The 15,255-nt window shown below is 32.4% G+C and overlaps 1 protein-coding gene across 1 annotated transcript; it reads left to right on the top strand.

Annotated features, from left to right (window-relative positions):
* The first annotated feature begins 827 nt into the window (after positions 1-827).
* Positions 828-3,720, top strand: CYCD6;1 (Cyclin D6;1). The gene is made up of 6 exons (XM_059594505.2): positions 828-1,160; positions 1,269-1,349; positions 1,610-1,705; positions 1,790-1,991; positions 2,084-2,214; positions 3,152-3,720. The coding sequence occupies exons 1-6, from the start codon at positions 984-986 to the stop codon at positions 3,398-3,400; spliced, it is 936 nt and encodes a 311-aa protein (XP_059450488.2). The 5' UTR covers positions 828-983; the 3' UTR covers positions 3,401-3,720.
* Positions 3,721-15,255: the final 11,535 nt, after the last annotated feature.

The raw sequence follows: 15,255 nt of genomic DNA, 5'->3' as shown, positions 1-15,255 counted from the left end.
TAATAACCGCTTTTCCAAAAGCGGTTAACAGTTCTAAATTTTCACCCCTACCATCAATAATTTACCGTAAAAATAATTAAGTTATAGCTTTACAATACTCAATAAGGGTTTTTTTTTTTTTTTTAGTCTGAGAGGTGCCGTGATTTGAGCACACTTTCCATGTGCTAACCATTAGGCTTTGGTTGCTTTGAAATTTGTAGATAATTTCAATTTCTTTGGAAAATGCCTTGGACTTGATTGAGCCCGAGTTTATTTAATTTGACCATTTTGATTTGGTTTGGTCAAGATTGAGTTTTGTTCATTTTAAAAAGCAATATTTGCCCATCCATTTGGATGGAAAAGATATATAATAAAAAATAAATAAAATAAGAAAGTGATTTACAAAATAGAGTACTTCTGTATTAAACCATTAATTATTTAATCCATTTTCAACATAAAATATAACATGTTTTATTAAAATAAATCATAAAATTAAGGACTTAGATTTCAATCTTAAAATTACTGTTATTATATTATGTTCAATTATAAATTATAAGTTAATAAAAAATAAAAAATAAAATAAAAAATTAGTCGCGCGTGAAAAAATTGGATTGGCTAGAAGATGGAAAGTCAAATAGAAGTTAAAAATTAAACCCGACCTTTTACTTTCCGTCCAATCATCTTCTGACGTATCATCATCGCCCTCTGCAGCACTGACCCATCGGATCATCTCCCCCCTCCACTCCTCATTTTTCCTTCCCAATGTGTTTGTGTCTGCGTGTGAGCTGTGTGTCTGTGTGAGAAAGAGAGAGAGAAGATGTCAATGCAAAACACTATAAAACAGAGAGCTGCAAGCAAAAGCTAGAGTGTAGTTGAAGTCTCCACAAAAACCTTCTTTTAATAAAACAGAGAACTTTCTCAGCTTTTCTTTATCGCTTTGCTTCCCTTTTCTTAACCATGTCTGGCGAGCAATATCTTCAACCCCAGTTCTGAAAAAGCTCTCCATGGAGTTCGATCTCGAAAACCCATTGACCGATTTCCATGAACCGCACTCTGACACCATCACTTCTCTCTTCCTCGTTGAATCTGATCACATGCCATCAGAAAACTACCTTCAGAGTCTCCAAGCCACAGATTTTGGTATCTCTGTTCGACAACAAACCATCTCTTCAATTTCAAAGGTATTCACGCTTTTCTTTACCTTATTTCTCGAAAATGTGCAAGAAAGAGGAAAATACAGAGTGTTTAAATAAACTCTTCTTTTTTTCGTTTTTTTTTTTCCTTTTCAGTTCTCTTGCAACTTCGATCCGCTCTTATCCTACCTTGCCGTCAATTATCTTGATCGCTTCTTATCTAGCCAGGGGATGCTGGTAAAGAAACCTACAACACGGCAACTTGGATAATTCATCATCTTTGTTGAGTATTGTATTTTGATGATAGCATTTGGAAAGTACATTATTTACTCTTAAAAATTGTGTTGAATGATATATATATTATAGTATTTTCTAAGGAAAAAAAAAAGAAAAGAAAAAAAAAGAGGGTCTTTTTCAGAATGCCAATATAATGGTTACATTAATTCGATTATTTAATGGTTTAATTGCTTTGAGATCTAAGAGTCTTGGTATAACAGCAACCAAAGCCATGGGTTCTAAGGCTTCTTGCCATCTCCTGCATTTCACTAGCTGCCAAGATGAAGAAAACAGAGTTTTCCCCGGCTGATTTTCAGGTAAACCAAACAAATCTCCACATTTTTGAATATTGAGCAAAGCTTATGTATTAATTTTAATTTTTTGTTCATTTGTTGGAACAGGGTGATGGAGGTTTTATTTTTGACACACAAACAATGGAGAGAATGGAGATCCTCATCTTGGGAGCTCTAAAATGGCGGATGCGTTCCATCACACCCTTTTCTTTCATATCTTATTTCATTTCCTTGTTCAAAGTTGAAGACCCATCACTGAGGCAGGCTCTCAAAGCCCGAGCTACAGAAATCATATTCAAAGCTCAAAATGGTAATTCCCAGAAAAAGATGAAACAAAAGTCAATATGAACTATTGGTCACTTTTCCTCTGCTTCAGCTCAGACAACTTTATTTCTTTTGCAGATATTAAGCTTTTGGAGTTCAAGCCTTCAGTAATTGCTGCTTCAGCACTTCTCTCTGCCGCTCATGAATTATTGCCCTTGCAATATCCTTGCTTCCGAAGCGCAACATCCAATTGTTCATATGTAAATAAAGTAAACATTCTAGCTTTAGTCTTTTCAAACGTTCTTGTTATTTTACTGATTAAATTATCTCTTTTCTAAGCTTTTGAATAATTAATAATTTAACTAGCATGAAGCTTTCATTTTAATTAAATATTTCATGTATTGGACCTCACTTGTTAGAGCATTCACATTGGTTTATGCATATTTTTTTGGTTTATGCACATTGTACCGATGAGCGTTCACATTGGTTTATACATGTTTTTATGCAAAATAATCAATCAAAACTCACTTTATTTAGTTTACCTACTGAGTTTTAAAAAAACATCATACATCCGAGTATTTATTTTTTTATTTATTTATATAATTTAAATATTATTTCTTTAATTTTTTTTGTAAGGATTGTATTTTTTTTTAAATATCCTATTTTTCAACTTTTGGTAAAAGAGAGATGTGAAGAGAGAAATAACATGAGAAAATTTTGAGAAAAGATAAATGTAAAGAGGAAAATAATATGAGAAAATTTTGGAAAAAAAAGAGATGCGAAAGAGAGAAATAGTATATTAAAGAGATAGAAGTGTGAACAGTGTCCGCTACATGTAGCAGTGCATTATTCACAAATGTAATAAGAATGTATTTTCCATTTGAGATGCATAATATTTTATTATTTTGTTTATCTATTTAAATAAAAGTAAAAAATGGCTAAGCAAATGTGAGTATATTATAATATAAATTAAATAATTAAATTTATAAGCTTAAACATTTGAACTTTTTGGCATTATCAAAATGATTTTCGCATTAAAAAATATGTATTACAGCAAGATGAACAGCTTATCATTGCAAAGAAACCTGCAATTTCATCATTTCTTAATCAATTTTATCCATCTTGTTTCAAATTTGGAGATTTCTCTATTGTGATGCTCTTGATTCCCAAATTTCTGATTTATATTAGATGATGATGTTGTTGCAGGAGGAGTTGTTGCAATGCTTCAAGGAGATGCAGGAGATTGTGATAGATGGGTACGAGTCAGTGCTGGAGATGGTATCGAGCTCAGTGACAACGGTCAATGTGTTAGACCAGCAGTTTTCAAGCTCCGAAAGTGAAAAAACTAATGGCACTTTTACTACAATGAGGCCAGAGAGAGACATAAAGAGGAGAAAAATCATTGATTACTGTGGAAATCTCACGGTCCAGATTTCTCGGATTCCACAGTACTGATGAGCCTGATTCCAGAAAAAGTTTTTTCACTCATCTATGAGAGTAACGGTACCTGCTGCAGGGGGGAAAAACAGAAGAAAAAAAAAAAAGAAAAAAAAAAAAAAGGAGAGGTGGGGTGGGTGAGAAAGATCAAAGAAGTTGATATTTCATGGGCGAAATTAAATCACTGTTGAATGATCTGATGAGAGTATGGCCCATTGCTCTCTTTGGGTAAGACAGATGGGAGAAGAGAGAAGAGAATTTTTGTTTCCATTTGTTTTTCCTAGGGACCAAACAAAGACAAAACATAACTTTGAATTGTAGGGTTGAATTTTCTGTTTTATGTACTTTTTGTTTTAGTGTGGGTGTGTTAGCTTCTGGCAAACTAATAAATAATAATATCAATAAACAAAACATCAATTTTCTAGGAACAAAATTTTTTGTCTCTACTTCTGGTTTTATGTGGTTGTGTTAGCTTCTGGCCAAGGAATAATAATGTCAATAACAAAACAACAATTTTCTAAAAAAATAAAAAAATAAATAATAATAATAATAATAAGGAGAACATCACTTTGGCCCTTTCAACTTCCACTCGATTTTACAAATTTTCTTGAATTTCTAAATCTCTCATTTTGGACTCCTGAACTTTCAATCACTCTCAATGTGGATCCTTCGGTTAGATTTTAAATGTTACATGACGTTTATACCCCTGACTTTTGTATAAAATTCTAACTTTCAAAATGTTTTTTTATTTAAAATAAAAATAAAAATCAATGACATTTTGGTCTTTTTTGTATTTTTAACTGTTAAAATTAACGGAAGGGTTTTAATTGAGAGTAATTTAAAGTTCAAGGATCCAAAATGAGAGATTTAAAAGTTCATGGGGGGTTTGTAAAATCGAATAAAAGTTTAGGAAGCCAAAATAAAGTTTTTCTAATAATAAATTTGTACCTTTCTTTATGTGCAGCGCGGGAATCTAATGGAAAGAAACTATTTATGGTTCACATTTGTTTTGTTTTATTGTATTTATTTGAGTTTGATGATTTCAAAATGCGTAATTTAAAAATAAATTTAACTTTTAAAATTGTGCGTTTTTAAAATGCATTCTTAAACTGTGATTTGGTTTGAAGTTGTATTTGTGGTCTTTAAAATCACACTGCCAAACACATTCTTATCAAATAATAATTCTTTAAAATCCTATAAGCTTCGGTACCTTTGCTTCATGGATTTGCAATAACTATGTTTTTTTCTTCTTTTTTTATCAGTTTTTAATTATTATTTTTCTTCTCTAGACAACCATCAATGAATTCAATAGGTTCATAGGTTGTCTCATGAATTTGGCTTTAATAACAGCAGTAGTTTAATTAATGGTCAAGATTGAATCTTAAAATTGATTTACTTTTAGAAACTTTTAATATGAGAGAAAAAATAAATAGAGATTTTAAAAAATTTAATCTTAACCGTTAATTAAACTACAACATATATGCTGTTATTTTACTAACAGCATGTAAGCCAAATCTGTCTCTTATAATATAAGTTTCTTTTGAGGTATAGGGTTTTTTGTGACAAGAAAATTATTAATCATGTGATCCCTTGGATGTGAGCCGTTGGATGGTCCCCCCCTAATGAGATATCCTTATCAAAGATATCTGGACCCCAGTTTTTGAGATCCCTGCCCCTGTACCAGAAAGATGATAGTAACTGAACAGAGAGGGATTGTGGACCACTAGATGGGTTAAAATTGGTATGTACCAAGATTGGATATGCAACGTTCTATACGGTAGTGCTACTTCTGGGTCACATACACAAAGTGCACCCACATGGTTTATTAATTGCTTCTTTTAATGATGGTGTCTCCTAGGACAAGGGATATTTTTGGGTTCAGACACAAATTTCAAAAAAAAATTGGGTTCAGACACAAATTTCAAGAAATTTCTTTCAATCTACTGTAATAAATAACAAGTGTCATTCAATTCAACATGTTTGAATTTAAAAAATTAATGTTTGCATTCATATTTTAGTGGAATGACAATAAATGACTCTTAAAATATTAAAAAGAAAAACGGAATAAGATCCTCTCTAATTCATTTGAACCAGATATTCTCGAGTCCATTTAAACTAGAGATCAGGATCCTAATTCAAAAAAAAACATGTGAGACGCTCTTATTAGACTAAGTTTGAGGAAATTTCCTGAAAATTCATGTCCCTCTCAAAATTACTAACAGTTTAAATGAAAAATTACTGAAATGATAGAAATTTCCTTCAATCTAGTCTAAGAAGAGCTTGTTTGCGATTGCGTTTGACAAATATAGCTTTTAAATTAAAAATATGTTTTTTGGCAAAAACTTCAGTTTTAATTTTTTGCCAAAAGTTCATTTTGACCATTTTTAAGTTTTTTGAATCCTTAAAAGCGCTTTTAATTTTTTTCACCAAACAACTACTTTTTTCTTCAAACGGATTTTTGAAACCCACGTATCTAAATAAATTTTAGACTGTTCTGCCCATCTACTCAGACGAATGAATCTGATGTAGACTCTCTCAAATTTAGACTGAAAATTGCTGAAAATCCTTATCCCTATGATTGGTGTTGTTTACATCAATACTTCTACGTTTATATACTTAATTGGGGCCGCATATCATTAGAATTTTGAACGATGTTATCTTCTAAATTAGGTAAAAAAATTTCTTAAAACTCTCGTATTCGAGGTTTTTTTTTTTTTTTCTTCATCCATTTACTAATTGGCTGAATTCTGACACTGAAAGAGTTGGTAATCTAATACAAAAGTTTGATTTTTGCAATTCTAGTCCACATTCTAGCTAACCCAAAAGCCAATCAGATTGCTAATATAAAATTTACATGTAGAAATTCCTGTTGACTTGCAAGAAAAGTGGTTAGATCATGTGGTCTCTATGTAGTGACATTTTAGGTGAGTAATGGACTTGTTTTCTCCTCTCATCCATGGCAGGATAGTGTCCCTATCAGTTCTACTCAACATCTTCTTCCAAGAGTTGTTGTACAATTAATTAAACTAACAAAACTATCCTTCTCATTTACTCATTTCTTCTTTCTTTTATATATTTAAGAGGCTAATCAATCACATGAGCAGTTTTAGAAAGCTTTTGATGAAGGGAGTCGACTCCAATCAAAACTAGAATCATTCTTAATAGCATATGGTAGTAAACAAAAACTAGAGATGGAAGGTGAGAGGGGTGGTTAGGAAAGAGGGAAAATAACGAATAAGGTAGAGAAAAATCATTGTCACCCAAAAGAAAACAGAAGAATATATATATTTTTTTAAACTCACAAAAAAAAAAAAAAAAAAAAAAAAGAAGAAAGAAAGAAAGAAAGCAAACTGACTTTTTGTCAAAAATGATGAAAGTCTAATTATTACATAAAATCAAACTACGAAATAAATTAAAGATTATGTCAAAAATTTGGCGAAATTTGATAACAAAATCACTATTAAAATGAGAAAATAAATATTTCCTAAAATTACAAAGAAAAATAAAAATAAAAATAACATTTGGAAGGGAAAACACTGGATTTTTGTGCCTAAAAAGGGCACTCACAAAGCCTAGGTGAGTGGGGATGACTTGCAGACCGAAAATAGCCTTTTTTATTATTATTTTTTTTTTTTTTGTATGTTCGCACAAAAGAGGGGAGGGAGATTCGAACTAATGACCTCCACTTCATTAGACGTGGTCCTAGCCGATTGAATTACCTCTTAAGGACCAAAAATAGCTTTTTTGATTGGGATCTTATGCGCAATTCTGATACTCATAACAAAAATTAGGTCGATTTGCTGCCATATGCACAAGATTGTCCCAATTATGCCTGAAGCAAAGTCTCTGTTATGCTGGGGGGAGGGTCTATATAGTTGCAGTAGTACTATTTTGAGGAAGGACTTGCCCTCAAATATAATTAATTGATGTATTGAAATGAGTTCTACATTCCCTCTTTTGCTGATATGGTTGATTGTCAAAAAATGTTATGATTTTTTTTTTTTTTTTTTTAGTTTAATGAAGCTTCACATCTTTGTCGAATTTGATTATGGGCACTATTGTGCACACATAATTCTGTAACTTTCCTTTCTTTTTCCAATTTTTAAACCCGTTAGTAACAAATGAGTCTTATTTTGCTTGATTTCCATTGCCGGGTCTGAAGAGATAATGATATAAGCAACACATATCTTCTCAAATACTGTATTCCAACAAATCAGCATATTTTTTGAACCATGTTAAATTAAAATGACACTTTTCCAAATTGTGTTTGTGAAAAATCATGGTTGATTAGTTGACAATGCCATTTTTGTAAGTATGCTCTTGGTATTTGATCTCTATCACTAAGATAGTGCAAATGTTTTTTTTTTTTTTTTTTTTCTTAAGCATGGATCTACCGGCAAATTTGCTAAATTTATTCAAACATAAGCTTGTTTAGAATTGGAGCTCACTAAAATTATTGTATCTTGCCATAATCTCAGATAAGAGTAATTATATATTTCCTACAATTAAAATATGTAACAAAAACTATAAATATTGATAAACAATTATATATAAAAAAACGGTTATCAAAAAGAGAAATCTAAATATAAAAGCTTAATTATTGTAAAAGTTTGATTACGTTCCTAAAACATTTTTTTTTTTTTTAAAAAAAAAAAAAAGGAAAAAATTGATTTGAATTGTAGAAGGTATGAATTGAATTGTTGAAGATGACTAATTCTAAATGGCCTACTTGTGTCCTACTAAAAATGATGTGACTATTAAAATCACTCTTAGATCAAAACTTAATAATGATCAATCACAAACCCAATAATAATTTTAATAGCCATTCTTAGTAAGATACAAGTAGGACACAAGTAGACCTCCTATAATTACTCGTGGAAGGCTTAAAGTAAGAAGAAATACTTTAAGAAGAAATAGCAAATTCTTATGATTCTTTAATTTTTCAAATAGCACTCAGTGCTACGACCAACGCTTTTGTAAATCATACCTAGCAAAAGATAATACGGTTTCGCAATTCGTAAATCAAATTAAGTTAAAGTCAGCGTAGGTAGATTTTCAAGTTTGGAAAAATTCAAAAAAATTATGGCCTCAGAGTCTGGCAATTCACTAATAACCGTTATTTTTAAATGTTCCAATTGTACTCGAAATAGTGCTAATCGAAATGTTGTCAACGCCGCTTGGAATTATTCAAAATGATTGTTTTTGTTAAACAAACTTTAGAAAAAGAAGAAAAAAAAAAAAAAAATTGATTGTGTTGTCTTTAATCTTTGTAATCACGGCAATGACAGTCATGGAGTTTGGTCATCTTGGAAAATATTTGCCCTCCGCTAATTTGCTGAGCGTGAGCAGGGCATCCAAAGAAATTTTACGAGTGGTAAGAGAAATTATTGGGAGATGAGGAGGTATTTGACCTCTCTCGACACCTTTCTGCCACCATTGGTTTCCGCACAACAAATGCTTATCCCTTATAAGCTTCACTTTCATGCGATTTGACACCTCCTTCTAATAAAAAATTCGCTTTACCTTGTGCAACCAATCAATTAATCCTTCAACCTTCATAGTGTTAGATAATTATGGAACTTCAACTTTGAATCCTAAGTCTTTATATTGCTCATTCCAACTATGATGTTTCCAACAAAGAAGAGGATTGTGTTACGGTTTCTCAAAACAGGATTCTAAATCACGTTCATTCATTTTGTGATCATCCATGTTGGCATCGCCAGACACTAGGTTAATTCTGCTACCTGTCTTTACAAATCTTCAAATCATCACGTCTTGCACACTACGTTTGTGATAAGAGAGTTTCACATTTGGAACCTGTCCACGTCAACAGCTAGCTATGAAGAACTAATGAAATTCATTCTCAAGAAAATGTTAAGCTATAATACCAATTGATGCTAAGCAGAACTAGAATTATTATTGATAGCATATAATAGTAAACAGAAACTAAAGATTGAAGGTGAAAGGGGTATTTATGAATAGAGATAATAACGAATACCCAATCCGCCCAAAAAAAAAAAAGAAGGAATAATCCGAAATCCAAAAAATTATTCTCAAAACTTAAGTGCTTGAATTTAGCCCATAACTCGAGCTTATATAGCCAAAGCAAACAAACTTTTTGTCAAAAACCGAATTATTACATAAAATCAAACACGGGATACATTAAAGATTCTGCAAAAAATAAAACAAAAATCGGAAACAAAATCACAGGTAAAACAAGAAAATAAATATTTCCTAAAATATCAAAAAAAAAAAAAACCCTAAAATAGAGATTCAAAAGGGAAATGTGGATTTCGGGCCCAAATAACATCGCTCTCAATGGCAACAACATAGGCGTTGAAAAGAGCTTTCATATTGGTGTCTTATGCGCAATTTTGATACTCATAGAAAAAGTTATGCCCGGTTATTGCCATATGCATAATATTATCTCAATGGACAAAGTTTTCTTCTAAATTGGGTTAAAGAAATTTTCTTCAACTTTGTCTATAAAAGTGACATGTGTCCATTTTTTTAATAACATATGAGATGCACATGAGTTTTTAATAAAATTTATTCTAACTTTGTCCATTTATTAAAAAAACATGTGCATCTCACATGTTCAAGGAACACATGTCACTTTTATAGATTAGGTTAAATGAAATTCCTCCAATCCAGTTTGGAGAAAAACTTTATCGTATCCCAATTACACCTAATTCTACCAATTCTTACACTGATTTTCTTGCGCTGATTTTCTTTGTCAAGATATTCCGCTCTATCAATTCAGAATTTGACAACTTAGCATTTGTCAAAAATTTAAGAAATTAAAAAACGGATTTAAAAATTGAGAGAGTGAAAACGATTACTACTTTTTTTCTTTTTCTAAAATAAAATTGTTGGCTTTTTGATTTTTTGGCTTTTGAATTTTCAACTTAGGCTCTATACCATCTAGGCTAGTTCTGAATTAGGTAATGCAGAAGCTTTAAACACATACAAGACATAAGTCCAACCAGTTAATTATGCCTTCAATTCAATCCTCCCATTCAAAATGAAGAATTTCAAGGCCAAAATAATTGATATAGGCAACTCCGTGTCAAACACACAGAAAAGAACTAGTCATACAAAAATAAATTAAAACTAAAAAACCTACCTTGTCAATTTTCTTTTGACTTACCATTCCATCAAAATTAACCACTTTCTTTTGACTTATCATTCCTTAATGACGGTGTTAAGATCATATTACATTTTACCACCAATAATTTCTTCTTAAGTAGTGGGGATGTTTGACAAAAGAATCTATGTTCATATTAATTTGGCTTAAGTGCTGTAAAAAATATTTTTTTAAATCGTTCACATTTAATTTTAAGTTTTTTCAGGAGAAAGAGAAAAATACTGAGGTAATTACATTTTGTCCTATGAATTACAGCGCCTTGGCATTTTTCTCCATGAATTACCAACTATGACACCTGACCCCATCAAACTACCATCTTATGACAAAAAGTCTCATTCCGTCAGTCAAATGGGTTAAAATTGACGGTCAACGGTTATGTGCAAGTCATGTGCCATTTTAAAAATTTTTTTCTTCCACTTTTGCCCTCATTTTAAATTGTTTTCATGTGTTGGATTAGGGTTTAGGAGGGTATAAGTGTCATTTTCTCGGTCTAAAGTGAGGGCAAAAGTGGAAGGAAAAAAATTTAAAATGGCAAGGTGCTGAAAAGCTAGCTAGCCCACAATGATAATTCATGGAGAAAAAATGCCAAGGCGTTGTAGTTCATAGGGACAAAAGGTAATTACTCCAAAATACTGTAATTAAATTTGGACTGTTCTTATAATATTTGATTTTAAGCACCTAAGCCAAATATCATCCATATATTTACGTGTATGAATTTCAAGAAGACAACATATCATACAGCTTGAGAAATGCTACCCGTGAAAGTTCTGAACAGCTAGACAGTTTTAGAGGATTTTTTTTTTTTTTTTTTTTTTTTTTTTAATGTTGTCAGGTATGCTTCACACATATGATGAGCACATAAAATAAAAATAAAAAATAAAAATAAAAAATCTTTGTCCAAATGAATACAAAATACATACATTAGTCTAACACTCTATCCCTTTCTACCATGAAGATAGACTTGTAGACAAATCAAAACCAGAATTTGCAATGAAAAAATAATAATGGCCCTAAAAAGTCATACAATTCAGAGACGTACATCTGCATTTCTTTACAGAAGACACCCACTATATATAATGAGTCAGAAGAGAAATTGAATTTCAAGGCTTTCCAATTGCTTTCACATTTCATCAATAACATTAACACCACAACAACACCACTTATGGGTAATTTATGATCACAAAAGTACAAGCACTCAGCTTAATTAGTTTTTATTTTACAAAAAGCTCAAGTGGGTCATATTTTGCCACGAGAACACAACTTTTGCTCAACAAAAATCCACCTTTCAAGAGGGTCACTGTGAATAAAAAAAAAAAAAAAAAAAAAAATTATTCTTGTGGACCCATGATTAATTAATAAGCATCTGCCTCACCAATTCCCATCGCCAGCTAAAGGGTAAACACAAAATAAATAGTGGAAGCTAGAGATTGTAAAAAGTAGTGTTTGAGGGGAGTGGAGAAGCTTCTTCATTTCTGTTGCCTTGCAGGGCTGTGGCAGCTAGCCATGCAACTCTTCAGTGCAATTAAGTGGTGGTTCCCCTCTACAAAGTCACATGTAAACCGAGAGGGTGATGAAGAGCTAGCCCACAATGATAAGCCTCCAAAGTTCATAAATGTGAAGGTGGCCTCTTGTCTCCTTTGTGGTGATGAAAGATAGCTAGAGTATAGTAACCACAGCTTTATAGCACCCCCGCTGTGTTTGCATAAATGTGCAGGTGGCTCATTGTCTCCTAGTTGTAGCAATTAGATGATGGATTTTTAAGGGTGGAGCTTACAAGTTAAAGCCTCTCCACAGCCCTTTGTACGTAGTTTGGGGCAAGGGCTACTAACCACATATCACAAGTAACGCTTCATCAATATTGAGAATTCTCAACAATTGGCAGAGTGTTGGAATTACAATAAGTCTGACAGTTAACGGGTTAAGATTGAGGGGACTAATTCATCTAATTAAATTGGTTGGATTATGATTTACTAATATAGTCTTTAGCCAATCTCTCGATATGACTCGAACCTAACATTCAATACTAGGGCTGGTAAATTTTTGATACGATTGACCTACGGTGCGAACCTGACATGCATGAACCTAATATGAAATTAATGGATTAAGGTTGAGGGGTTTAATCTACTTAATTAAATGATTTGAATTATTGTCTACCTATATAGACTTATATCAATGTCTTGGTACTACCCAAACCTAATAAGAGATATTAGGATTGGTAATTTTTTGCATGATCAAAGGTGCGAACTCGACATAAACCCATGCAAGACGAAATTAATGGGTTAGGATAAAGGGGTCTGGCCCATTTAATTAAATGAGTTAGATTAGGGTTGACCTATATAATCTTATTCCAATGTCTCGATATGACCTAAACCTTACACGCAATATTAAGACTGGTAATTTTTTACACGACTTACAAACCCATGAAATGAAATTAACGGTCTAGAGTTGAAAGTTTTGAATCGTTTAATTAAATAGGACAGCTTAAAATTAACTTATATATATTCTTATATTCATACCCCTGACAGGGTCTTAAGCCGACACACAAACATAATTTGCTACTTCCATTTCAAGCATGTCGATTGTAGAAGATCTCCCAATCCAACCCTTGGCTTCATTGGAGGGGGTTCTTAACAACAATCTTTTATGCTACCCAATACAGTCTAGATATATGGCCTGGACTCGAGAGCTATAGGTTGATCAAACAACTAATAAATGTGGGCTTTACTTCGAAAGCTAGTCTTATGAAACTTTGCAAACTCAAGTTCACGGCGGCCCGTGGACTCCTAAAGTAATTGAATTACATTGATTGTGGACCAACTTCGGGGTTTTATCCAACTTTGATTCCAGCCATTCCAGGGAATTGTGCCTCCTTATTTTAGATTCTATAATAAGTGGAGAAGAACCCTCGTCTATGAAACTAATCTTCAATATCTTTCGGTGTAAAATAATTTTCAGAAAATGTTTTCGTATATTCGGCTGTTTGGTGTGACATAAAATAATAGTCAACGAAAAATATGTTCGCTTTGACCAACAAAGCCTCTTTAATTTTTTTTAAATGGCTTCAATTTTTGAAAACAGTAAACTATTTTTCAAGTTTGAGCATCTCGTTCTCAAATCGATAGATCCAATTAGGACGTCGCCGGGACCTAATCGGGACATTGCTATGATAGTTGAGACCTCGACGGGACTTGATTGGGACCTTGTCGAGACCCGACCAGGGCCCTGCTAAGACTTGACTAGAATCACATTAGGACTTGAATGAGACCGTGCTGTGACCCCGCCAAGATATGATCAGGACCTGACCTGGACCTAACCCGGACCTAACGGAACTTGATCGGGACGTAACTGGGACCTGCCTAGCCTAGAGCAGGATCTGACCAGGACCATTCCGAGACTTGACTGAGACCCTATCGGGGACTTGACCAGGATGTCGCCGAGGCCCTACTAGGACTTGATCGGGACCCCACCGAAATTTGACTATGATAGTGCCGGATCCCGATAGGGACTTGACCAACACAACGCTAGCCCCGACTAGGACCTTGCCAAGACTTGACCGAAACCCCGCTAGATCCAACCAAGACCTCGTCGGGACCCGACCAGGACGACATCATGACACCACCGATAATCAGTTAGGACACAGCCAAAACCTACTTAGTACATTTTTCATAATTTAAAATTTAATAAGATTGAATGAAAATATATGTATAAAATTACTTTTGATTTTTCGTACGCATCAAACACCGAAAAATATTTTTTAGGAAATCATTTTTCAGGAAAATATGTTCAGCGAAAAACATTTTAAGACAACATTTTAGGTCAAACAAACACAGCCTAAATCATAGTTTTGCATTCATATTAATTCGATTACATGATTGATTTTCAGCTTGTTCGAGCATTTTCACACCATATACATTGATTACGAATTATCCTTAAAAAAGATCGAACAAGAAATTGAAGCGTATACGATAGTTTATTATTTGAACAATACAATATAATGTGATGGATTTGGTTTAGATCTTGTAAAAAAATATAGGAGGTTTTTTTGAAAAAATTTTAATAGTTCATATTTAAGAGAAATGCTATAGTCTCTAATTTTTTTTTTTTTTTTCTCTAAAAATGGTTTCTCAAATGATGTGTCACAATCTTATGAGTTGGTAACACATTTTTCAAAATAATAAATCGATGATGACACGTCATTTGGAAATCAATTTTTGGAAAGAAAAAAAAAAACAAAAAAAGGAAAAAAAAAAAAAAGAAAAAAAAAAAAGGAGAAGAAGAAAAGAAAAGAAAAGAAAAGAAGAAGAAGAAGAAGAAAGAAAGAGAAGAAGAAAAAGAAAGAAGAAGAAGAAGAAGAAGAAGATGAAAGAAGAAAGAAAGAGAAGTGAGAAGTGTAGCACTTCTCCATATTTAATTTATCTTTCTCTTTCTCATTTCTCATGAAAACTTTGAAATTAAATCTAAATGTTGAAAAATCTATAAGAGATCTTCTGTATTTGCACAACACCTAAGCCAAATATGTTTGGTGATATGGTGATGATTAATTTGCATCACATGCAAAAAGAAGTAATGTGAACCCCCACCTCAAGCAAAGAGAGAGAAGTCAGTCCAAATTATTTAGTATAATTTTTAGAGAAATGCTATTTATTATTCTTCCATACTTCTCATATCATCTCTTTTTAAAAATCAATCATTAGATTTGTAGGACACATGTAAAAAAAATGAGAAA

The sequence above is a fragment of the Corylus avellana genome, chromosome 5 (genome assembly GCF_965113065.1).
Source record: "Corylus avellana chromosome 5, dhCorAvel1.hap1.2, whole genome shotgun sequence".
Taxonomy (NCBI): Eukaryota; Viridiplantae; Streptophyta; class Magnoliopsida; order Fagales; family Betulaceae; genus Corylus; species Corylus avellana.
The sequence above is the reverse complement of the archived record's forward strand: the minus strand, read 5'-3'. Positions and strand labels throughout refer to the sequence as shown.